This window comes from Cherax quadricarinatus, unplaced genomic scaffold (genome assembly GCF_038502225.1).
Source record: "Cherax quadricarinatus isolate ZL_2023a unplaced genomic scaffold, ASM3850222v1 Contig926, whole genome shotgun sequence".
Taxonomy (NCBI): Eukaryota; Metazoa; Arthropoda; class Malacostraca; order Decapoda; family Parastacidae; genus Cherax; species Cherax quadricarinatus.
Window position 1 is genome coordinate 95,001 of NW_027195952.1, and position 25,510 is coordinate 120,510.

The following is a 25,510-nucleotide window of genomic DNA, read 5'->3' on the forward strand; positions in this document are numbered from 1 at the left end:
GTGTGCGTGTGTGCGTGTGTGCGTGTGTGTGTGTGTGTGTGTGTGTGTGTGTAAAACTCTTAGAATCGTGAGGTAGAGTACTAATGCTGATATTTTAAGCAAACATATATCGTTGGTATCGGTTTTTTAACCGATACAGTAAAAATGGCCTACACCGATACTTTGCCAAATCCCTAGTCTCTATACTTTTTTATATGCGAATATTCTGGACATCATATTTATTGAACAAGATTTTTTTTTTCAAAATAATGTCCAAGTGGACCAAAAGGTTACCATGGAAACTTACGGTGACAACAGCCATGTGGAACTAACTTGCGGCGACACAATACCGAATAAGTTCTCACAATAATACTTCTCACGTTATTATTTTGCTCTTGAGGTGACTAGCTACCTCTTCGTTGTCATGTCAGGGCTGACATGAGCAAGAGTGAGTGAACGAGTGTAGTATGCTTTTTATATTCTGATAAGAATATCTTTTTTGAGGTGAATGCACTGTGAGCAAAAATGTACACGTGGAGGGGTGTACAGTGCATCACTCCAGTACACACAGTACACTTTCATCCCCACAGGCCTGTATTTAGGCTTACCGTATTCTTCACTGGTAGTGAATCGGTTACATGGTGCTTGTATGGTTATATATAGTCACCTATTTGTGGTTGCAGGGGTCGATTCATAGCTCCTGGCCCTACCTCTTCACTGATCGCTATTAGGTCCTCTCTCTCCCTGCTCCATGAGCTTTATCAAACCTCGTCTTAAAACTATGTATGGTTCCTGCCTCCACTCCGTCACTTGCTGGACTTTTCCACTTCCTGACAACTCTATGACTAAAGAAATACTTCCTCACTTCCCTTTGACTCATCCGAGTCTTGTTTGTGTGTGTGTGTGTGTGTGTGTGTGTGTGTGAGAGAGAGAGAGAGAGAGAGAGTGAGTGAGTTAGGAGGGAGGGCAAGAGTCTTGGGTAGGAAGGAAGGGAGGAGGTTATACCCACCACTGGCGAGACTGGGAGGAACTATAACCTTGATAATGAGAAGGATACAAGGTCATGCACCTCCTGTGGCTGGGTGTGCACAAAAGAGGCAGCAGTAAGCATTTTCTGTCTGGCTCGCAGTATTAACACGCAATAGAAGGAAGAGCAGGTGTAAAGATAATGTTTGGTGGACATTCACTGATCTTGTGGTCAACGTGGCAATACAGTCTTAAAGCACATCAAGAGTGTGTTAATAAGACACACAATGCAGTTCATGCCATTTTATTGTGAAGACGTTTCGCCCACCAGGCACTTTATTAAGACCTTTATATTAAAATGTCATTACCCTCATCGTGTCATATTTGCAAACTGGTCGTCATGACCACACTGACGGACCAGCAATACTGACATACACAGACCTGGTCGTCATGACCACACTCACGGATCATCACCACAGATACACAGACCTGGTCGTCATGACTGCACTTTCGGACCAGCATTAGTATTAAATTCTTGTAAAACAAAACAAAAAAATTCTTATTGGGATTTTTTTTATCTTAAGGATTTAATCACCAAAATTTTCCAGGTTTTTGACCCCGAAAGAATGATGGGGAAAAGTTACAATATTTATACGAGTCTAAGAATAATATATATATTTACTATTTAGGTATCAAACGTAATGTTTAATCCTTAACATAGCAACAACAATAGACTATGTTTCTGTCATCTGAGTACGTAAATCATTTATGTAAATAACTTACAGTTGCGTGTCAGCAGTAACAGTTTGAGAGTTACGTGATATATTACCACTTAACTGTCTTATGTGAGCTTCTTCGTAAACGAGAAGCTACCTGGAGGGTATTCTGGGGATCAACGCCCTCGTGACCCGGGCCATGATCAGGCTTCCTGGTGGATCAGGGCCTAATTAACAAGGCTTTTACTGTTGGCCGCACGTAGTCCAACGTACGAACCACAGCCCGGCTGATCCGGCACTGACTTTAGGTATCTGTCCAGCTCTCTCTTGAAGACAACCAGGGATCTATTGGCAATTCTCCTTATGGCTGGTGGGAGGCTGTTGAATAGTCTTGGTCCCCGGACACTTATTGTGTTTTCTGTTAGTGTACTAATGGTGCCCCTACTTTTCACTGGGGGAAGAGTCCTCGTAGTCCCCTCTCCATCATGGAATAATCTCAGTGATTAAGAGAATGTACAATACTTTGTAGGCATTAGTCACTCTTTAAACTGAAGTAAGTTTGCATTAGATATCTATGCATGTTAATGAACTGAGTGCCAAGGCTTTGCCAAGATGTTGTAGAGATGCAGCGCCTCCAGTACACTGCAGCCCAAGTACTGGAGCCCAGGCCCACAGTATTTCATCATATCCCGAGTGTGTGTTTGTGTGTATGTGTGTGTGTGTATGGTGTGCTTCACTGCGTGCTACGTACGAGTATGTATGTGCATCCCTCATGACAATATCATTGGGGTGTTAACATGAAGATATGGATGTACAGATAATGCGTGACCTAAGCTGCTGTGCTAGAGACCTGGGGATGTACCTAGTAGTGGACCTTATCGAACAAGAGCCAAACACGGACGTCACCACACAACCCGACACCCACAACAATGACAGTGGAGTGGGGCGTAGAGGACGCAACCAGAATTCACTTTTTCAACATAAAATTCCTGGAGAACAGTTGTCATCGCTGGAAAACGGTAAAGACAAAGCTGAAAAGCAACTGAACGAGTGTACTGTCTCTGGCTACAGCTTCTACAACACCCAGGTTGTCTTTGATCGTTCAGGTGTAGTTATATCCAGGTAAGTTGTGATTTTTAACATATAATTAACATTACAAGAAGCTTTGATAGGTAATGGCTTGAACACCCGGCGTGATTCAAATACACTTTAGACAAAGAGAATCTAGTATAAGAAGTTTCACCCTCAGTGGTTCTTTATCAAGTATTCCATAAGTCCCTCCGTCAGTGAAGAGTCTAAAAAATTATGATAAACTACCTTTGATTACTACTCGTAGGCTTACGCTGTTGTCCCTCAACATCTGGTTATTAAATTCGAGTGAGGAGAGGCAATTTTTTTTTTTTTTTGGTTTGGGGGGAGAACTTAACATGTTGTTGGAGTGAAAGCATGGTTAATATTATTATATTTAGGGGGGAAAGAGATAAACCCATAAGATCATTCAACGCCTAAGGAATGGGAAGGATTCAGGTTTGATTCAAGGAAACTGAGGGTAATTCCATTTCTCTTGATCAAGGACATTTCAGCGACATCTAGACAGCGCCCTTGATGGGACTGAGCATGGTAATATCTATGAAAATTGAGAAAAAAACAGGTTTGTTGTATTTTCATTTTGGAGGTCTTTTGGGGATATTACGATTCAGTGGCTCGTCGGACTAGAGAAAAATAGATAGGGAGCAGTAGATTATTAATATATTTTCTTTGGGTCACACAGGTTTGATGAGAAAAGCCAATGTGGAAAAAAAATTCCTTATTAGAACCTGCCCGGTACAGGCCAGTAGGCCTACCACAGTGTTCCTTTATTCAAATTTACATTTGCTGAGTATTATCAGGCCGTTTTTATATTAAAACCAAAATTATGAGTCTCTGGGAACATAGAGACGGGTTTTAATGTAAGGCAATCCTTTGAAATTATATATTTGTTTTACAGAGAGAGAGAAAGAAAGAGAGAGAGAGAGAGAGAGAGAGAGAGAGAGAGAGAGAGAGAGAGAGAGAGAAAGAACGGCCTGGTACAGAATGAACAACTCCTGGGAATAAGGAGGCGACAAGAGTGCTTATACCGTGTTTTTTTTTAATTATTGTTTTATCCTATACCGAAGGTATCGCAAGAAACACCTGTTTCTGGAGCCGGAGTTCACGCCAGGGACGGATGATGATGATGTAGCTATTTTCACCACAGACTTTGGCGTCACCTTCACTCTTCAGGTACCAAGAATGTAATTTACTTTACCCTTTAGCACAGAACACCACTTGCATTGCAGGACAAGCTGATCAGTCTCTCACAAACGGATCTAGGATTTGTATACCTACACAAAAAAGAACTAGGACTGAAAACAAGAGTGGATAGACAGTTGAGAGATTTGAAGAGAGCTTTGAACGGGTAGATTATTCAGCGCATCTTGGCAATAACTATGACATAAAACACACACACAAGAGCACCTTCAAACAGATACCAATGGGTAAGTGAAAAAAAAGACCAGATTCACGCTACGCAGATCCCACTCTCACCCATTCCCCACACACACGTCTGCCCAACCCATTTTCAAGCTACCCCTAATGGGCTCAAAATGGTTATTTCCTCCATTCATTAACAACTATAACCAAACCAGTACTTTCAAATATGATTTTTAAAATCGGATTCTTATTGAACTTGGCTCAGCTGTAACTTGTACCTTGGACAGACACACAAACAACACTTCATAACTAATTCAGTATTTTTTCAGTGTTTTTTTTTTTTACATAGTGATATTACCTGTTTACTGTGATTATGCTGTGCATATATATATATCGTGCCGAATAGGTAAAATTGGTCAACTAGCAAGAACTCGTTTAAAATTAAGGCCTTTCTAAAATTTTCTCTTATTTGTTTAAAGATGTATATTTTTAATTTATGGTAATGTAAAAATTAATAATTTTGTACCAAAAGAACGTTAGAAAACTTACCTAGCCTTATTGTAACAAGCGCAATTTAATTTAGAGTAATCCAACTTAATATATTTTATACAAGTCTACAATAATTTAATAATGAACAAGCACAATGAAATATATTTTTTTTCGTTAGGTTCAGAATGATTTTTGCGAAATTACTGCATACACAAATTTTCGCTTGCCTTATTCAGCAAGAAATGTGTTGCTATTTAAGCATATATATATATATATATATATATATATATATATATATATATATATATATATATATATATATATATATATATATATATATATATATATATATATATATATATATATATATATATATATATGTCGTGCCTAATAGGCAGAACTTGCGATCTTGGCTTAAATAGCAACGCTCATCTTGCCATATAGGACAAGTGAAAATTTGTGTATGCAGTAATTTCGCCAAAATCATTCTGAACCTAACGAAAAAAATATAATTCACTGTGTTTGTTTAGTATTAAATTATTGTAAACAAATCTAAAATATATTTAGTTGGGTTAGGCTAAAATAAATTGTTCTTGTTATAATAAGGTTAGGTAAGTTTTTTAAGATTCTTTTGGAGCAAAATTAAAAAAAATTACATTAACATTAATGAAAAATATATATCTTTAAACGTATAAGAGAAAATTTTAGAAAGGTCTTAATTTTAAATGAGTTCTTGCTAATTGACCAGTTTTACATATTCGGCACGACATTATATATATATATATATGTCGTGCCGAATATGTAAAACTGGTCAATTAGCAAGAACTCATTTAAAATTAAGTCCTTTCTACAGATTTCTCTTATACGTTTAAAGATATATTTTTTCGTTAATGTTAATGTAAAAAATTTTAATTTTGCTCCAAAAGAATCTTAGAAAACTTACCTAACCTTATTATAACAAGAACAATTTATTTTAGCCTAACCTAACTAAATATATTTTAGATTTGTTTATAATAATTTAATACTAAACAAGCACAGTGAAATATATTTTTTTCGTTAGGTTCAGAATGATTTTGGCGAAATTATTGCATACACAAATTTTCACTTGTCCTATATGGCAAGATGAGCGTTGCTATTTAAGCCAAGATCGCAAGTTCTGCCTATTCGGCACGACATATATATATATATATATATATATATATATATATATATATATATATATATATATATATATATATATATATATATATATATATATATATATATATATATATATATATATATGGGAAGACATTACAAACGAGTGATTGCAAATATGTAAATCTACATATATACATGTATGTATGGGTTGTGGGAGGGGAGGAAGAGAGAATAGTAGTTAGTACAACGCTGTCACAACCCGGTAATCCCAATTTCTGTATAATAAGTATTTTGTATGAAGTTTGGTTAATTGAAAACCTCCCTGATTTTGGGCAAATGGTGAGGTAGTGATTAAAAGCGGAGTCCAGGCACTTCCTCCTGCACCATGTGCTATGTCATGAAGACTGGGGAAGATCAAAGAAGACCGCATACAGAGTACAGGCTAGGGGGACAAAGACTGCAAACCTCACTCATGGAAAAGGATCTTGGAGTGAGTATAGTACCAAGCATATCTCCGGAGGCACACATCAACCAAATAACTGCTACAGCATATGGGCGCCTGGCAAACCTAAGAATAGCGTTTCGACACGTTAGTAAAGAATCGTTCAAGACACTGTACACCGTGTACATCAGGCCCATAATGGAGTATGCAGCGCCATTATGGAACCCATACCTGGTCAAGCACGTCAAGAAATTAGACTAGTCCCGGAGCTAAGGGGTATGTCCTACCAGGAGAAGTTAAAGGAAATCGACCTGAGAGGACATGATAACATATAAAATACTGAGAAGAATAGGACAGGATGTTTCAGAGATGGGACAAAGGAAGAAGGGACCACAACTGGGAGTTAAAGTCTCAGAAGAGTCACAAGGATGTTAGGAAGTATTTCTTCAGTCAGGGAGTTGTCAGGAAGTGGAATAGTCTGGAGAGTGACGTAGTGGAGGCAGGATCCATACAAAGCTTTAAGAAGAGGCATGATAAAGCTCATTGAGCAGGAAGAGAGAGACCTAGTAGCGACCAGGGAATAAGCGGGGCCAGGAGTTATAACTCGACCCCTGCAACCACATTTATGCAAGTACAATTAGACAAGTAGACACACACAACAGGCCAAGTGTCAAATCGACAAGTGCCTATGACAAAATGGTAACTAAAACACACACACACACAATGCCTTGGAAGCTTACAGTAAATATCACGGGGACATGTAGGAAAGATAATAATGAGAAGAGGATAGATGAAATAGTACAATATTGAAATAGAATTCTATGTCATAAAGAACTTCAATACTGTGTATTCTAAATTGTTTCTAAGATATCGAAAACATTACATTTTTCTGCAACTGTTCCCGAGCAGTCAAGGCTGGAGTGCCTACGTTGAGCTGCCTCCTACAAGCGCTGTTTTCCCTTCTTAGGTGTGTACTAAACTTCCTCAGGCTTGTTGCAAACGCCATCCTGTGTATGCACATCCAGGAATCTAGGTCTAAGACCGAGTCGTGGATACCAAGAACTATCACAGCTGGTAGTGGTCTTTTTATTCGTGAGAAAAGTGGCGTGAATCTGTCTCAGATAATAACCCTCTCAGTGATTATACAACCGTTGGATTCCTGATGCTGTATACCCAGATTTTTCACCCCTTTAAATCTGATTGCATGCATCCACCATAACATGGCTGATTTGGCCCTTATAAAAGAAAGTAATCCTGTGTGTTATATTTTCCGAAATGTTCATATGTTCAGTTTTAGTAACAGCTGAGCGCAAGCTAAACTCCTTTCTTACAGATCTGTTTCGATATCATGTACGAGAGCCCGGGGCTGCGGAACGTGATGGCTCGGGGAGTGAGAGACGTCGCTATGAGCACTGCCTGGATTGACGAGCTTCCCTTCCTAACAGGTCAGTGCTAGTGCTACAAGCTCTTGCTACACACACACAAAAGCGCGCACACACACACACACACACACACACACACACACACAAACACACACGCACTCACACGCACTCACACACACTCACGCACACACACACACACACACACACACACACACACACACACACACACACACACACAAACACACACGCACTCACACGCACTCACACACGCGCACACACACACACACACACGCGCACACACACACACACACACACACACACACACGCGCGCGCACGCGCGCGCGCGCGCGCGCACACGCGCACACACGCGCACGCACACACGCACACACGCACACACGCATACACACGCATACACACGCACGCACGCACACACACACAGGCCCATACTGGAGTATGCAGCACCCGTTTGGAATCCACACCTAGTCAAGCACGTCAAGAAATTAGAGAAAGTGCAAAGGTTTGCAACAAGACTAGTTCCAGAGCTAAGGGGATTGTCCTACGAAGAAAGGTTGAGAGAAATCGGCCTGACGACACTGGAGGACAGGAGGGTCAGGGGAGAAATGATAACGACATATAAAATACTGCGCAGAATAGACAAGGTGGACAAAGACGGAGATGTTCCAGAGAAGGGACACAGACACAAGAGGTCACAATTGGAAGTTGAAGACTCAGATGAATCAAAGGGATGTTAGGAAGTATTTCTTCAGTCATAGAGTAGTCAGGCCGTGGAATAACCTAGAAAGTGACGTAGTGGAGGCGGGAACCATACATAGTTTTAAGGCGAGGTATGATAAAGCTCATGGGGCAGGGAGAGAGAGGACCTAGTAGCAGTCAGCGAAGAGGCGGGGCCAGGAGCTATGACTCGACCCCTGCAACCACAAATAGGTGAGTGTGCACACACACACACACACACACACACACACACACACACACACACACACACACACACACACACGTACGCACGCACGCACGCAACTGGGCAACTACCTGAGAAATGGAAGACAGCTAATGTAGTCCCCATATTTAAGAAAGGAGACAGAAACGAGGCACTAAACTACAGACCTGTGTCTCTGACATGTATTGTGTGCAAAGTCATGGAGAAGATTATCAGGAGGAGAGTGGTCGAACACCTGGAAAGGAACAAGATTATAAATGAAAACCAGCATGGGTTCATGGAAGGCAAATCTTGTATCACAAACCTCCTGGAGTTTTATGACAAGGTAACAGAAGTAAGACACGAGAGAGAGGAGTGGGTAGATTGCGTTTTCCTAGACTGCAGGAAGGCCTTTGACACAGTTCCCCACAAGAGATTAGTGCAGAAGCTGGAGGATCAGGCACACGTAAAAGGAAGGGCACTGCAATGGATAAGGGAATACCTGACAGGGAGGCAGCAACGAGTCATGGTACGTGAAGAGGTATCACAGTGGGCGCCTGTTACGAGCGGGGTCCCACAGGGGTCAGTTCTAGGACCAGTGCTATTTTTGATATATGTGAACGACATGATGGAAGGAATAGACTCTGAAGTGTCCCTGTTCGCAGATGACGTGAAGTTGATGAGAAGAATTAAATCGGACGAGGATGAGGCAGGACTGCAAAGAGACCTGGAGAGGCTGGACATGTGGTCCAGTAACTGGCTTCTCGAATTCAATCCAGCCAAATGCAAAGTCATGAAGATTGGGGAGGGGCAAAGAAGACCGCAGACAGAGTATAGGCTAGGTGGACAAAGACTACAGACCTCACTCAGGAAGAAAGACCTTGGGGTGACCATAACACCGAGCACATCACCGGAGGCACACATCAACCAAATAACCGCTGCAGCATACGGGCGCCTGGCAAACCTGAGAATGGCGTTCCGATACCTTAATAAGGAATCGTTCAAGACACTATACACTGTGTATGATAGGCCCATACTAGTGTATGCAGCACCAGTCTGGAACCCACACCTGGTCAAGCACGTCAAGAAGTTAGAGAAAGTACGAAGGTTTGCAACAAGGCTCAAGGGAATGTCGTACGAGGAAAGGTTAAGGGAAATCGGACTGACGACACTGGAGGACAGAAGGGTCAGGGGAGACATGATAACGACATACAAGATACTGCGGGGAATAGACAAGGTGGACAGAGATAGGATGTTCCAGAGAGGGGACACAGGGACAAGGGGTCACAACTGGAAGCTGAAGACTCAGACGAGTCACAGGGACGTTAGGAAGTATTTCTTCAGTCATAGAGTTGTCAGCAAGTGGAATAGCCTAGCAAGTGAAGTAGTGGAGGCAGGAACCATACATAGTTTTAAGAAGAGGTATGACAAAGCTCAGGAAGCAGAGAGAGAGAGGATCCAGTAGCGATCAGTGAAGAGGCGGGGCCAGGAGCCGAGTCTCGACCCCTGCAACCACAATTAGGTGAGGTGGGTGAGTACACACGCACACACAAGCACGCACACACAAGCACGCACACGCGCACACACACACACACACACACACGCGCGCGCGCGCGCGCACACACGCACCACAGAGTAGTCAGTAAGTGGAATAGTTTGGGAAGCGATGTAGTGGAGGCAGGATCCATACATAGCTTTAAGCAGAGGTATGATAAAGCTCACGGTTCAGGGAGAGTGACCTAGTAGCGATCAGTGAAGAGGCGGGGCCAGGAGCTCGGACTCGACCCCTGCAACCTCAACTAGGTGAGTGCAACTAGGCGAGTACACACACACACACACAGTCTGTATATGTGTATATCAATAACAACACTTCGAACCCGTGTTGTTTTAGCCTGCCTCATGGTGAGCGAAAATTCCACGACACTAACCCACGGAACCATACAATCATACAAGAATCACGCACCCAGCAAAGTTAGGTGTTGTACCGTGATCCGAGGACATATGATGGTGTCTGCCGCAGAGCTAATTTCATTCTTCTCCCCGTTTGGTGTACTAGCCTCCACAAGCAGTACATATCGTATTGTAACAACGAACGAGTGGTATTTAATCAATAACAACACTTCGACTAACCTGGGGATCGAACCCGTGTTGTTCGATCCCCCGTACATGAAGCTGAAATAGAGTTCTGTATTTTTCGGCTACACACCAAGACCAATGTCTGTGGCATCGTAGTAATAGTATTTGTGATATTTACAGAGGACTATGACAGTGTAGTTCACTCAACGCTCGTACTATTAAAAATTATTGACGTACAACACATGCGCAACAAAAACAAAGACAAAATTAACAAAGCTACAGCATGAACGAAATGCCCAACTTAAATATTCAGTTCATACCTTAAGACTCTTCTGCAAGATCCCTGCAGGCACCACAGTAATTATAAAAACCATGAAGCAGGCAGAAACATCTCAACCATGGGCAGTCACCTCCACGCCACAAGCTGGAAAGGAAAATGGACACCTGTAAATAGATGGCTCTGGGTGAGATGTTTGGGCCCAAGTACCCACGTCCTGCTCAACACTATACAACTTGCTATTAGTCTGTAGGACCCAGTCTGTAGAACATTTGTTTAAGGCAAATGTCTATTACAGAATGGGCTCACTACAGCAGTCTTTGTCCGGCATCTGCCTGTTCATTACCCAGGACACCTATATAGCCGAGGTACCAACAGTACTCCACACTCTTGTGACATGCATGAAAGTATGTACGGAAGAGGACTTCAACATAATGCCGAAATATATAGCACTCGTGTAAGTTGTTTTATTGTCTCCTCGTGGATATATTTATGCAATTGCTAATTCTGTTTTTCCAGCTCCGCAGATCTTCAGTGGATGGAGCTCTGGTCTGGAAGTCAACTTGCTGGTGGCCAACTACCATGACCCCACTACGAGTAAGCTGGGGTCTGGTATCTTCCGGGGAGTGTCCTCGCAAGCTGCCGTCTACACGTATGACCACCACGGAGGCACAACCCTTCTGGTAGCACCTGTCTCTACACTAGGAACGCGATTACGGGTAAACCAACCTAGTACAACGACTAACTCCACTCACTACACGCGTGAGAGTTCCAGTGGGTTTTCTATTGCTGCCGTTGGAACAACCGAGTCTTTTAGTGATCATGACTATGCCTCATACCAGTACCTAAGTACAGACCTGCAGTCTAATAGTTCTGATGCGTCCTTTAAGGAATTCCTTGGTAGTTTCGGTATATCACTAATCCAGCCTAAGTCTCGTGTTTCCGAGGGCGCAACTGAACAAACGAGGGATGAAGACAAGTTATATTTTATAAACGAAAATTTGGAGCGCTATAATCACAGATTATTAGAGGGGTCAGAAAGAGAGAGAGACTTCAAAACTCTGTGCCACAATGACAGTCTATGTTGCACGGTGACATACAGTTATCAAGCAAATCTTACTGACGAAGGGTTTTACGTGATTCTGGCTTACAGCGGTGTCGTAGAGAAGGGGGCTGGAGTATATTCCATGTTTACCCAGGTGTGTGCTGTCGTCTACTGCTTGACCGAAAACATTACCAGCTGTGCACGTATTGAAGGGACGAGTCCAGGCTCATCATCTTTCCAGCCTTACGAACTGGTCGGGACGTTCCACACAGAACATGTTTACCCTTCCGTCTTTACTCAACAGCTGACGCTTGTGAATGAATCTTTCTGGAGCTTCAACTCTGCCAGGATCCAGACGGAAAATGAGTGTTCTATTGTCTTGAGCCATTTTACTCCTCATTTACTGTCTCTCTCTTTGTTTGGACGCTGGTATGAGAGAGATCCTGACATGTAGCCCAAAATTCTACAAGTTTCTGTGTTAAAATGTTTTGCTTTCCATTACGCATCCTGAGAGTATCAGTCTAACTTGACAGAAATATAATGGTGTTGTGTCACGTCTGTATTACAATGCCTGAAAACTAATGTACCCTACAACCGGTTTGTGATTAGCTTGCTGTTGCCATTGGCATTTAATTACAGTAAATGCCAATGGCAACAGCAGGCTAATCACAAACCGGTTAATCACACTGATTAAATGCCAATTCGTTGCCAATATCAATTCAAGTATCTCAACATCATTCCTATCAACAAGTTTCACACTTTAGCGAATTTAACATTAGGAAATTTTTAAAGCTCATTGTGTTACATCAGAGGAACTTTTCACAATCAAATGAGCTGAGTAAAAGTTCCTGGTTCAACTCTCTTAATGTTAGTGTCGTAGATGCTTTTTTATGACCAGAGGCAGGTGAGTCTATCCATCGTGGTACCTCATAAACTTATTTAAAATTAAAGATTTAAAATTAGTCATCAAACTAAATTTTCTCGTACTAAGTAAATAAATTAGCTAAATTCGAATCTTGAAAAGTGCCCATTATCACTACATATTTGGGAATACAGCGTATTGTTAAATTTCTTTATATACAAAATGCATCTTCCAAGTGAGGTGTTGATATATTTTTTATTTAAACCTTCAACAATATTTGTATGAGAAACAATGAATAGGGAGTAGTTTCTGTAGCTGGATCAGCAGACAAGCAGACATGCGCGACAGAAGTAGTCATTGTTGTCAGCAATGCAGTTGTTGCTTAAATTACATTTCATCAAGGGCTGAACTCGTGTAGGTCACACTGTTTAAAGTCTATGTGATGGATGCGCAGTATGACCTTCAGAGTTTTAGCACATGTGAATATAAAAATCTCCTCGTCAGAAAGAAATTGCGGCCATGGACAATGGTGTACAAGACGCGCACGTACTAGTGACCACAACAGCAGGACATCAATTTATTCACCACTATTGCGATTACAAAGACAGGGTTGCTGGGTAGCCCTTAACTATTATTATCATTTTATTCACGTGCAATTGCTAAATCCCTAAGTTATACAGCTTGTTTCATCAATTAGATTGGATCTGAGGAAGGGGAGGGCATCTCCAGTTCCTTAGATTTCCTTCACCTGCAACGACCCAGCAGATGAGGCTGCCAGAAATGCTAGCAGAGTTTAAATAGACTTAGATACGCAAATCAGAGAGTCGAGTGATGTTACAAAACACGCGATTTCTAATAAGCATAGAGATCTCATGTGAATACTAGAAAGGACTGCCCTTCTAGCATTCAGCCTGTTACTGGGTTTTCGTAGCAAGTAGTCAGTATCCTGGTCCAATTATCCATTAGAATTCAATATGAATTATTAGTGCTTCAGGATTACAACTGGTAGGCTACTAAGGAAATTAAAATTAATAAGTTTTTTAATAAACAAAATTGTCTAGGAGTATATTATCAGATTAAAATAAATTAATCAATTTAAACAAATTAATAATCACTTCTCTCGAGTACAGTAGTATTGTGCTGATGGCACATATCACATTTATACATCTTAAGTACCGTCTGGTATATTAACATTTAATAATACAATATACAAATAAGTTTGTGTGTAAGTGCTCTAAGTAGTTCGCAATGTCTCACGACTCGACTAGACTTAAACCAGTGACTGACAAAGTCCTCACATAAACTAACTTCTTGACCACCTGGCGATCAGAACAGCTTGCTTGAACAATAAACGACCGCTAAGCCCAATAGCAATATAACAAGCAACTGCGACACAGAATTAGGATCAAGGAGATAATATAACGACACTAAGTAGGGACCATCTGCAGAACCTCCACAAAAGTCACAAAACTTCCATACTACTGAATCTAAGTTCAGCATAAGAAAATCCCCGACTGTGACAGTACTCACATACCAGTACAAATTAGGTCAGAAGCTACAGCTCAGGACCTGAGTTGCTCAGAGTGTCTATGCAACACACAACCTCGGTACAACGTCGAAAATCACTAAGTCTAGACAATGTTCTGTGAACAAAGTTCCACAGAACCTACAACAATAAAGCGACAGACGATCTTCCAAAAAGGGCCAATAAGGGAGAGTTAGGCACGTCTTGTCAGGAATACGTCCAACCACCAAGAGAGTCTAGCCCAGACTGACTACTCCAGGCGAGGTGTGAACACCCCAACCCCATCTCGATCATGTGATTGCTCCGTGGACAGTTGCTGCCCAGCACCACCGAGAAGCCGGCAGAGTAACGAGTCACGAGTGATAATTACTGTAGTTAGACAATCAAGACTTGAACTATGAGCACATAATATATGAATGTTACATCCTAACAATATAACTAACTCAATAATATAAAGCAATGGGAGCGATGGGCTAGTAACCCCTTCTTTTGTAGACATTTGCTAAAAAAGAGAAGAAGAAAAACTTTATAAAACTCTGATGCTTGAATGTGCGTGGATGTAGTGCGAATGACAAGATACAGATGATTACTGATGTTATGAATGAAAAGAAGTTGGATGTCCTGGCCCTAACCGAAACAAAGCTGAAGCGGGTAGGGGAGTTTCGGTGGGGGGAAATAAATTGGATTAAATCTGGAGTATCTCAGAGAGTTAGAGCTAAGGAAGGGGTAGCAGTAATGTTGAAGGATCAGTTATGGAAGGAGAAAAGAGAATATGAATGTGTAAATTCAAGAATTATGTGGATTAAAGTAAAGGTTGGATGCGAAAAGTGGGTCATAATAAGCGTGTATGCACCTATAAAAGAGAGGAATGTAGAGGAGAGAGAGAGAGATTTTGGGAGATGTTAAGTGAATGTATAGGAACCTTTGAACCAAGTGAGAGAGTAATTGTGGCAGGGGACCTGAATGTTAAAGTAGCAGAAACTTTTAGAGAGGGTGTGGTAGGTAAGTTTGGGGTGCCAGGTGTAAATGATAATGGGAGCCCTTTGATTGAACTTTGTATAGAAAGGGGTTTAGTTATAGGTAATACATATTTTAAGAAAAAGAGGATAAATAAGTATACAAGATATGATGTAGGGCGAAATGACAGTAGTTTGTTGGATTATGTATTGGTAGATAAAAGACTGTTGAGTAGACTTCAGGATGTACATGTTTATAGAGGGGCCACAGATATATCAGATCACTTCTTAGTTGTAGCTACACTGAGTGTAAAAGGTAGATGGGATACAAGGAGAATAGAAGCATCAGTGAAGAGAGAGGTGAAGGTTTATAAACTAAAAGAGGAGGCAGTTAGGGTAAGATATAAACAACTATTGGAGGATAGATGGGCTAATGAGAGCATAGGCAATGAGGTCGAAGAGGTATGGGGTAGGTTTAAAAATGTAGTGTTAGAGTGTTCAGCAGAAGTTTGTGGTTACAGGAAAGTGAGTGCGAGAGGGAAGAGGAGCGATTGGTGGAATGATGATGTAAAAAGAGTAGTAAGGGAGAAAAAGTTAGCATATGAGAAGTTTTTACAAAGTAGAAGTGATGCAAGGAGGGAAGAGTATATGGAGAAAAAGAGAGAGGTTAAGAGAGTGGTGAAGCAATGTAAAAAGAGAGCAAATGAGAGAGTGGGTGAGATGTTATCAACAAATTTTGTTGAAAATAAGAAAAAGTTTTGGAGTGAGATTAACAAGTTAAGGAAGCCTAGAGAACAAATAGATTTGTCAGTTAAAAATAGGAGATGAGAGTTATTAAATGGAGAGTTAGAGGTATTGGGAAGATGGAAGGAATATTTTGAGGAATTGTTAAATGTTGATGAAGAAATGGAAGCTGTGATTTCGTGTATAGGGCAAGGAGGAATAACATCTTGTAGGAGGAAGAGCCAATTGTGAGTGTGGGGGAAGTTCGTGAGGCAGTAGGTAAAATGAAAGGGGGTTAGGCAGCCGGGATTGATGGGATAAAGATAGAAATGTTAAAAGCAGGTGGGGATATAGTTTTGGAGTGGTTGGTGCAATTATTTAATAAACGTATGGAAGAGGGTAAGGTACCTAGGGATTGGCAGAGAGCATGCATAGTTCCTTTGTATAAAGGCAAAGGGGACAAAAGAGAGTGCAAAAATTATAGGGGGATAAGTCCGTTGAGTATACCTGGTAAAGTGTATGGTAGAGTTATGATTGAAAGAATTAAAAGTAAGACAGAGAATAGGATAGCAGATGAACAAGGAGACTTTAGGAAAGGTAGGGGGTGTGTGAACCAAGTGTTTACAGTGAAACACATAAGTGAACAGTATGTAGATTAGGCTAAAGAGGTTTTTGTGGCATTTATGAATTTGGAAAAGGCGTATGACAGGGTGGATAGGGGGGCAATGTGGCAGATGTTGCAAGTGTATGGTGTAGGAGGTAGGTTACTGAAAGCAGTGAAGAGTTTTTACGAGGATAGTGAGGCTCAAGTTAGAGTATGTAGGAAAGAGGGAGATTATTTCCTAGTAAAAGTAGGCCTTAGACAAGGATGTGTGAAAATCCCCGATTTTACAGTAAAAATCCCCGATTTTCGTTCTGCCGATTATAATGGACTTAGGGAACATCTGTCTAATCTTGATTGGGGTTATCTAGCTAATGATTTTATTGACGATAATCATACTTATGAATATGAAGGGATCTGATTTTATGATTGTTTTCTTAATAATGTACACAGTGCCCAGAGTATATACATTCCCCAGAGAGAAATTAGGTCTAATAATAACGATCCCAAATGGGTTAACAGGAGGTTAAAGCATCTATTAGGGAAGAAAAGGGGAATTTATAGGCGCATCAGAAGAGGAGAGGTTAACCTTACTGACCAATATCTTCAGCTTAAAAGAGAAGTAAAAAAGGCGATTAGAAAGGCTAAACGTGACTATGAAATTAGAGTCGCTAATGAATCAAAGACTAATCCAAAGGGGTTCTTTCAAGTGTATAGGACGAAGGTGAAGGAAAAAGTAGGACCTCTGAAATCTGGGAATGGACAGCTGACGGATAATGAACTGGAAATGTGTTCCTTATTTAATGACTATTTTTTGTCAGTTTTTACACAGGAAGATGTAAATGAGATTCCAATAATTAACAATTATTTAGTTCCTGATGAATTTAAGTTAACTAATATTACTGTCACGAGGGACATGGTTATTAAACAGATAGACAAACTGAAACAAAATAAGTCCCCGGGACCCGATGAGTTGTTTTCAAGGGTACTTAAGGAATGCAAGACGGAGCTTAGTCAGCCATTAACGAGTGTATTCAATGCGTCCATCCTTACCAGTGTTGTGCCAGAGATGTGGAAGATGGCTAATGTGGTTCCTATATTCAAATCAGGGGATAAGTCCACTCCTTCAAATTACCGTCCAATAAGCCTGACATCTATAGTGGGCAAGTTATTAGAATCAATTATAGTTGACATTATCAGAAGTCACCTTGAAGAGCATAACTTGATAAATGAATCTCAGCATGGATTCACGAGAGGTCGTTCCTGCCTGACAAACTTACTGACGTTCTTCAATAGAACATTTGAGGCAGTTGACAGTGATAAGGAATATGATATTGTTTATTTGGATTTTAGTAAAGCCTTTGACAGAGTACCTCACAAGAGACTCTTAAGAAAAGTGGCAGCTCATGGTATAGGAGGTAAAGTTCTAGCATGGATTGAGGCATGGCTTACCAATAGAAAGCAGAGAGTTACCATTAATGGAGTGAAATCTGAATGGGGATTAGTCACTAGTGGCGTTCCACAAGGATCAGTTTTAGGCCCTCTCTTGTTCATAATTTACATTAATGACCTTGATGAAGGGATTACTAGTGACATGAGTAAGTTTGCTGATGATACAAAGATAGGCCGTATAATTCACTCTGAGGAGGATATCAATGAACTCCAGGACGATTTGAACAAATTAATGTCTTGGTCTGAGAAATGGCAGATGAAGTTTAATGTGGATAAGTGTAAGGTACTTGCCCTTGGTAATGAAAATAACCCTCGAAGCTATAATCTAGGTGAAGTAGAGCTTGGTCATACAGAATGTGAAAAAGACTTGGGAGTCATGGTAAGCAGAAATCTAAAGCCAAGACAGCAGTGCCTCAGTGTGCGCAACAAGGCCAACAGATTACTTGGATTTATCTCAAGAAGTATAAGTAACAGAAGTCCAAAAGTTATTTTACAGCTCTATACATCACTAGTGAGGCCTCATTTAGATTATGCTGCTCAGTTTTGGTCCCCTTACTACAGGATGGACATAGACTCATTAGAGAACATACAGAGAAGAATGACTAAAATGATTTACTGTGTAAGGAACCTCCCGTATGAAGATAGACTTAAAGCCTTAAATCTCCACTCTCTAGAGAGGCGTAGAATGAGGGGAGATATCATTGAAGTGTATAAGTGGATGACGGGCATAAACAAGGGAGACATTAATAAAGTACTGAGGGTGTCGAACCAGGTAAGAACCAGGAATAATGGATTTAAGTTGGATAAATTTAGATTTAGAAAGGACATAGGTAAGTACTGGTTTTCTAACAGAGTTGTAGATGCGTGGAACAGTCTTCCCAGTGGGGTGATAGAGGCTAGGACCTTGGGTAGCTTTAAGAAGAGACTGGACAAATATATGAGTGGGAGGGGCTGGGTTTGATTGGTGTTGGGGGGTGCGGGAGTTGTTTCTTGAGTAGCTTTAGGTAGATGTCGTTTTGATGAGGACCTGCCTCGTATGGGCCAGTAGGCCTTCTGCAGTGTTCCTACATTCTTATGTTCTTATGTTCTTATGTCACCGTAGTTGTTTAATATATTTATAGATGGGGTTGTAAGAGAAGTAAATGCGAGAGTCTTGGCAAGAGGCGTGGAGTTAAAAGATAAAGAATCACACATAAAGTGGGAGTTGTCACAGTTGCTCTTTGCTGATGGCACTGTGCTCTTGGGAGATTCTGAAGAGAAGTTGCAGAGGTTGATGGGTGAATTTGGTAGGGTATGCAAAAGAAAATTAAAAGTGAATACAGGAAAGAGTAAGGTTATGAGGATAAAAAGATTAGGTGATGAAAGATTGGATATCAGGTTGGAGGGAGAGAGTATGGAGGAGGTGAATGTATTCAGATATTTGGGAGTGGACGTGTCAGCAAATGGGTCTATGAAAGATGAGGTGAATCATAGAATTGATGAGGGGAAAAGGGTGAGCGGTACACTTAGGAGTCTGGAGACAAAGAACTTTGTCCTTGGAGGCAAAGAGGGGAATGTATGAGAGTATAGTTTTACCAACGCTCTTATATGGGTGTGAAGCATGGGTGATGAATGTTGCAGCGAGGAGAAGGCTGGAGGCAGTGGAGATGTCATGTCTGAGGGCAATGTGTGGTGTGAATATAATGCAAAGAATTCGTAGTTTGGAAGTTAGGAGGAGGTGCGGGATTACCAAAACTGTTGTCCAGAGGGCTGAGGAAGGGTTGTTGAGGTGGTTCGGACATGTAGAGAGAATGGAGCGAAACAGCGACTTCAAGAGTGTATCAGTTTGTAGTGGGAGGAAGACGGGGTAGGGGTCGGCCTAATAAAGGTTGGAGGGAGGGGGTAAAGGAGGTTTTGTGTGCGAGGGGCTTGGACTTCCAGCAGGCATGCGTGAGCGTGTTTGATAGGAGTGAATGGAGACAAATGGTTAATACCTGACGTGCTGTTGGAGTGTGAGCAACGTAACATTTATGAAGGGATTCAGGGAAACCGGCAGGCCGGACTCGAGTCCTGGAGATGGGAAGTACAGTGCCTGCACTCTGAAGGAGGGCTGTTAATGTTACAGTTTAAAAACTGTAGTGTAAAGCACCCTTCTGGCAAGACAGTGATGGAGTGAATGATGGTGAAAGTTTTTCTTTTTCGGGCCACCCTGCCTTGGTGGGAATCGGCCAGTGTGTTAATAATAAAAATTAATAATAATATTTACTATTTAGCTATTATCGCAAATATCAGCAATATAAAATTATATGAAAAGGTAATATACATTATATACATTGTGACCCATTCAGGGATTGTGACAAATGGAAACACCTTGACGTTCTACACGATTTGTCTAGGTCAGCAACGTGATACATTGTCACGTTTGCACCATATGTAAATGTTTATGTATGTTGATACATACACGTGTGCAATAATCAGTAACAAGCAGTAAAAGATGCAGAACTACAGGGAAGAGTTGAATGATAGTTCTCGGCCTTTATTATTGCAGCCAACACATTTTCACGAGCTTGCAATGTTGCAGAGGGAATAGTAAGTCCAAGCAGGTGCGTCCATGTAACGTACAAAATTCCACCTCTGTCGAAATTCGGTATATCTCAGCTCTTTTACCTCTTTCATTCTCTCCACATCTACCTCATACTCCTGCTCACTCCTGTACGATATTATCCCTGCTCAGTACATGAAATTACCGCCTCTCCTTCGTTGTCATAACATTCAACGACTCGTCTATATATTCTCTCCATCTTCTTAGTGCCTACACCTCCCCAACTAAGATATCTTTAGTTTTTAACTCCTAAGTTTAATTTCTCCTTTAATTTAATTTAACCTGCCTCTTACCCACTGATACCAGTCTTGTACTCCATCTAACCTTACGCTTACTGTTGCCACTTCTAAATAATGACTTGATGTATATGTCACTCTTGTAAAAGAATGCACATTACATCCCTTAGTCTACTCATTAAATTTGTCTATTAATACAATCTAAGAACCTGCTATCATTTCTCCATATATCAAGTTTCATATCTGCATTATGGTGGTAGAATTACAGACAATATGTTAGGTAAAGAAACAATTGCAACTAATGTGACATTTTATCGTGGCAACGTTTCGCTCTCCAGGAGCTTTGTCAAACGAAACCTTGCCACAATAAAATGTCACATAATTTGCACTTGTGTTCTTTTACCTAACAAATTTCATATCTATCCTCTTTTGATCGAATTTAGCATTACTTATATAGAAAGGGAGTTCGATAGTAAGTCAAGAATGAGCCCCTTTATTTTCATTTGTCCCCTGGTACTCAAGGGGACAAATAATTCCTGAAAACAGTTCCTGACTAACCGGGTTGTGGTGCATACGTTGGACTGCGTGGCGGCGGGCACAAACAGCTTCATCGATCAAGGATCAACAGCTTCATCGACCAGGAAGCCTGGTATGGGACCAGCCCTCGGGAAAGTGGGGAGGGGACACTAAGTAACGCACAGGTAACTTAACCATCTACAACTATCTCACCCACTTTAGCAATTAGGTCCCAACTGCAATAATTCTCTTGCTTGGCTCTAAATTCTATAAACACACAGTAATCACCTCCCAAAATTTCTCTTCTACATACCGCTCGCCCTCATATGCATACACACTCTAACCTACTTCTCTTTTCTTTCCATAATTGATCATTTATTATTACAGTTACTCCTTCCATAACTCTGATTCTCTCAGGTATACCCGATCAAAATACATTTACCCCTTCCTCAATGAAATTTTCGTCTCTGACTTCTTTTTAGTAACTGAATATAGGAGTTAATAGCCCCCTTTCTCACGCCCTTTTAATCGCCTTTTACGACATGCATGGCAACGTAAAAATATAGAGATTTTCCTTTGGCCCCGTGCGAGGTGTAGTGAGGAGGGTGTGTGAAGGGAGCTATGGTTAGTGCTTGCCTAGCATCTACTGGTGACGGAGGTGTGGCACTGCCTCCGCTTGCCACATTACTGTTGCTCGCGCAGTACCGCGAATATCTAAGTACCCGATCCCAGGAAAATGTTACACGACTGGTGTATCCTGAGCACAGGTAACACCAGCACTGAAGATGGGTTTGAATGGCTTATGTTGGTGGGTGGCAGCGGTAAGCCAGAGTGTTGTGGGGTTGGCTGTGGTGGTGCTGTTGCTGCCTCTTGTGGTGCCTGTGCTGATGGTGCTGTGGACGTGGAGGTGTCTGGTGCTGCTGATGGTGCAGGCTATCTATGGAGGCGGAGTGTACGTGGCCTCTGGCATGGAGGCACTGTTTACACTAGACTCGTGCAGCGCTCGGGCAGTGATCAGCGGTGTGGCAGTCCTGCGGGGCAAAATTAGCGTAGCCGCCGTCAGGAAGTTTCTCGCTGAGCGCATCACCGATGCTCGTGATGACCGCGGCCGTTTCAGACACCCAAATTTCCGACAGGTGGTTGAGAAGCGGTGTGGCGTGGTGGTGTGGATCCCCGAAAACAACTTCCACGTGGACAAACACGTGAGCGAGCTGCAGCTGGACTGTCGTCCTCGATTACTACAAGATGAAGACGACTTGCTGAGCGAAATGAGCGCCCGCACCAACCTTCCCTTCCCGCGAGGTCTAGCTAGGTGGGAGGTGCTCGTGGCTCCACTTAAAAGGTTTGGCACTGACAAAGAGAATATAGGGGAGTGGCAACACACTGCAGTGATAGTGCGGCTTCACCATGCCCATGGTGATGGTCGCTCCATCATGGCGCTCATAGTGTCAGCCCTAGAGGATGCTTACATTCCTGAACATGTTTCTTTCCCCGTTAGCAGCCCCTGCAGCAGCGGGAATATATACCGGGCGGCCCGCTTCCTGTGGTCGGTGACGCACCTGCCGTGGGTGGTGGTGAGAGTGCTGACACGGGGGGACGCCTCCTCTCTCCACGGCTGTAGGCTGGCCGGCTCAAAGCTCCTTGCCTGGTCTCCGCCTATCTCCCTCGCAGCACTCAAGAAAGGCCGGGCCCTCGCCGGAGTCTCCGTTAATGACCTCCTGCTGACAGGCTTGGCGGAGGCACTCTACAGGTACTCACACAGTTCCTCTGCCCTTTTCATGAAGCGCAGCTGATGTCCCAACAAATTTAAAGTACACTATCATTACTAATTGGTCCTCACTCCTCAGGCATTGCATGACCTTTACGGGTTTAGTGCTTTCCCACATAATCCCCGTATATGACACCCCACAACCCCCATATACACGTAGTGACGCTTCGGGCCCCTTGCATGTATTTTTCTGATAAATTAGACACATGTGCAACTCTTGGGTATCTTTATTGAGGAATAAAGATACCCAAGAGTTGCACATGTGTCTAATTTATCAACATGTCGGTTCTGTGAACCATTCATCTACAATGTATTTTTCTATAGAGACATACCCACCTAATCTCAAATTCTTGTTTTCCATTCATTGTATCATCCATTCGGTTTCGGGCTTAAATTCGAATAATAATAATAATAAGCCGGAAGTAATTGGGTCGCTATGGAATCCAAGAAAAGTATCCCCGCATTCCATAATAACCCCACACGTCGATACTTCATATCTCACAAAAGGAAGACTTCAGGGTGGCGATGAAAGTCTAATGAAGCAAAATATATACATACATGTATATATATATATATATATATATATATATATATATATATATATATATATACATATATATATATATATATATATACATTTATATATATATATATATATATATGTCGTGCAAAATATGTAAAACTGGTCAATTAGAAAGAACTCATTCAAAATTAAGTCCTTTCTGAAATTTTCTCTTATACGTTTAAAGATATATTTTTAGAAAACTTACCTAACCTTATTATAAAATCAATTTATTTTAGCCTAACCCAACAAAATATATTTTAAATACGTTTACAATAATTTAGTACTAAACAAACACAATCAAATATATTTTTTCCGTTAGGTTCAGAATGATTTTGGCGAAATTATTGCATACACAAATTTTCACTTGTCCTATATGGCAAGATGAGTGTTGCTATTTAAGCCAAGATGGCAAGTTCTGCCTATTCGGCACGACATATAAATATATATATATTGTATATATATATATATATATTATATATATATATATATATATAATATATATTGTATATATATATATATGTATATATATATATAATATATATTGTATATATATATATATAATATATATTGTATATATATATATAATATATATTGTATATATATATATAATATATATTGTATATATATATATATAATATATATTGTATATATATATATATAATATATATTGTATATATATATATAATATATATTGTATATATATATATAATATATATTGTATATATATATATATATATAATATATATTGTATATATATATATAATATATATTGTATATATATATAATATATATTGTATATATATATATATATATATAATATATATTGTATATATATATATATATATATATATATATATATAATATATATTGTATATATATATATAATATATATTGTATATATATATATAATATATATTGTATATATATATATAATATATATTGTATATATATATATATATATATATATATAATATATATTGTATATATATATATATATATATAATATATATTGTATATATATATATATAATATATATTGTATATATATATATATATAATATATATTGTATATATATATATATATAATATATATTGTATATATATATATATATATATATAATATATATTGTATATATATATATATATATAATATATATATTGTATATATATATATAATATATATTGTATATATATATATATATATATATAATATATATATAATATATATTGTATACATACATATATATATATAATATATATTGTATACATACATATATATAATATATATTGTATATATATATATATATATATATATAATATATATATTGTATATATATATATATATATGTGTGTAAAGGTAGAAAGTTGAAAGTGAACATAGAAAAGAGTAAGGTGATGAGGGTGTCAAATGATTTAGATAAAGAAAAATTGGATATCAAATTGGGGAGGAGGAGTATGGAAGAAGTGAATGTTTTCAGATACTTGGGAGTTGACGTGTCGGCGGATGGATTTATGAAGGATGAGGTTAATCATAGAATTAATGAGGGAAAAAAAGGTGAGTGGTGCGTTGAGGTATATGTGGAGTCAAAAAACGTTATCTATGGAGCAAGAAGGAATGCATGAAAGTATAGTAGTACCAACACTCTTATATGGGTGTGAAGCTTGGGTGGTAAATGCAGCGAGGAGACGGTTGGAGGCAGCGGAGATGTCCTGTTTAAAGGGGAATGTTGGTGTAAATATTATGAGAAAATTCGGGTGTGAAATTAGGAGAAAAGGGGTGGAGTTAATAAAAGTATTGAGAGGGCAGAAAAGGGGGTTTGGGGGTTGGA

General features: G+C 40.1%; 2 protein-coding genes across 2 annotated transcripts in view; both read left to right on the top strand.

Annotated features, from left to right (window-relative positions):
* Positions 1 to 13,004, top strand: part of LOC128695973 (pantetheinase-like) — a 16,734-nt gene extending 3,730 nt beyond the window's left edge. Inside the window, exons 3-6 of the mRNA XM_053786957.2 lie at positions 2,479 to 2,783; positions 3,818 to 3,923; positions 7,517 to 7,628; positions 11,372 to 13,004. Coding sequence (XP_053642932.2) covers positions 2,479 to 2,783; positions 3,818 to 3,923; positions 7,517 to 7,628; positions 11,372 to 12,351 — 1,503 coding nt within the window. The 3' untranslated portion in view covers positions 12,352 to 13,004. The remainder of the gene's footprint in view (positions 1 to 2,478; positions 2,784 to 3,817; positions 3,924 to 7,516; positions 7,629 to 11,371) is intronic.
* Positions 13,005 to 21,978: 8,974 nt separating this feature from the next.
* On the top strand, positions 21,979 to 23,260 carry LOC138851539 (uncharacterized). The gene has a single exon (XM_070080765.1). It carries the CDS (start codon positions 22,135 to 22,137, stop codon positions 23,140 to 23,142), a length of 1,008 nt encoding a protein of 335 aa, XP_069936866.1. The 5' UTR covers positions 21,979 to 22,134; the 3' UTR covers positions 23,143 to 23,260.
* Positions 23,261 to 25,510: the final 2,250 nt, after the last annotated feature.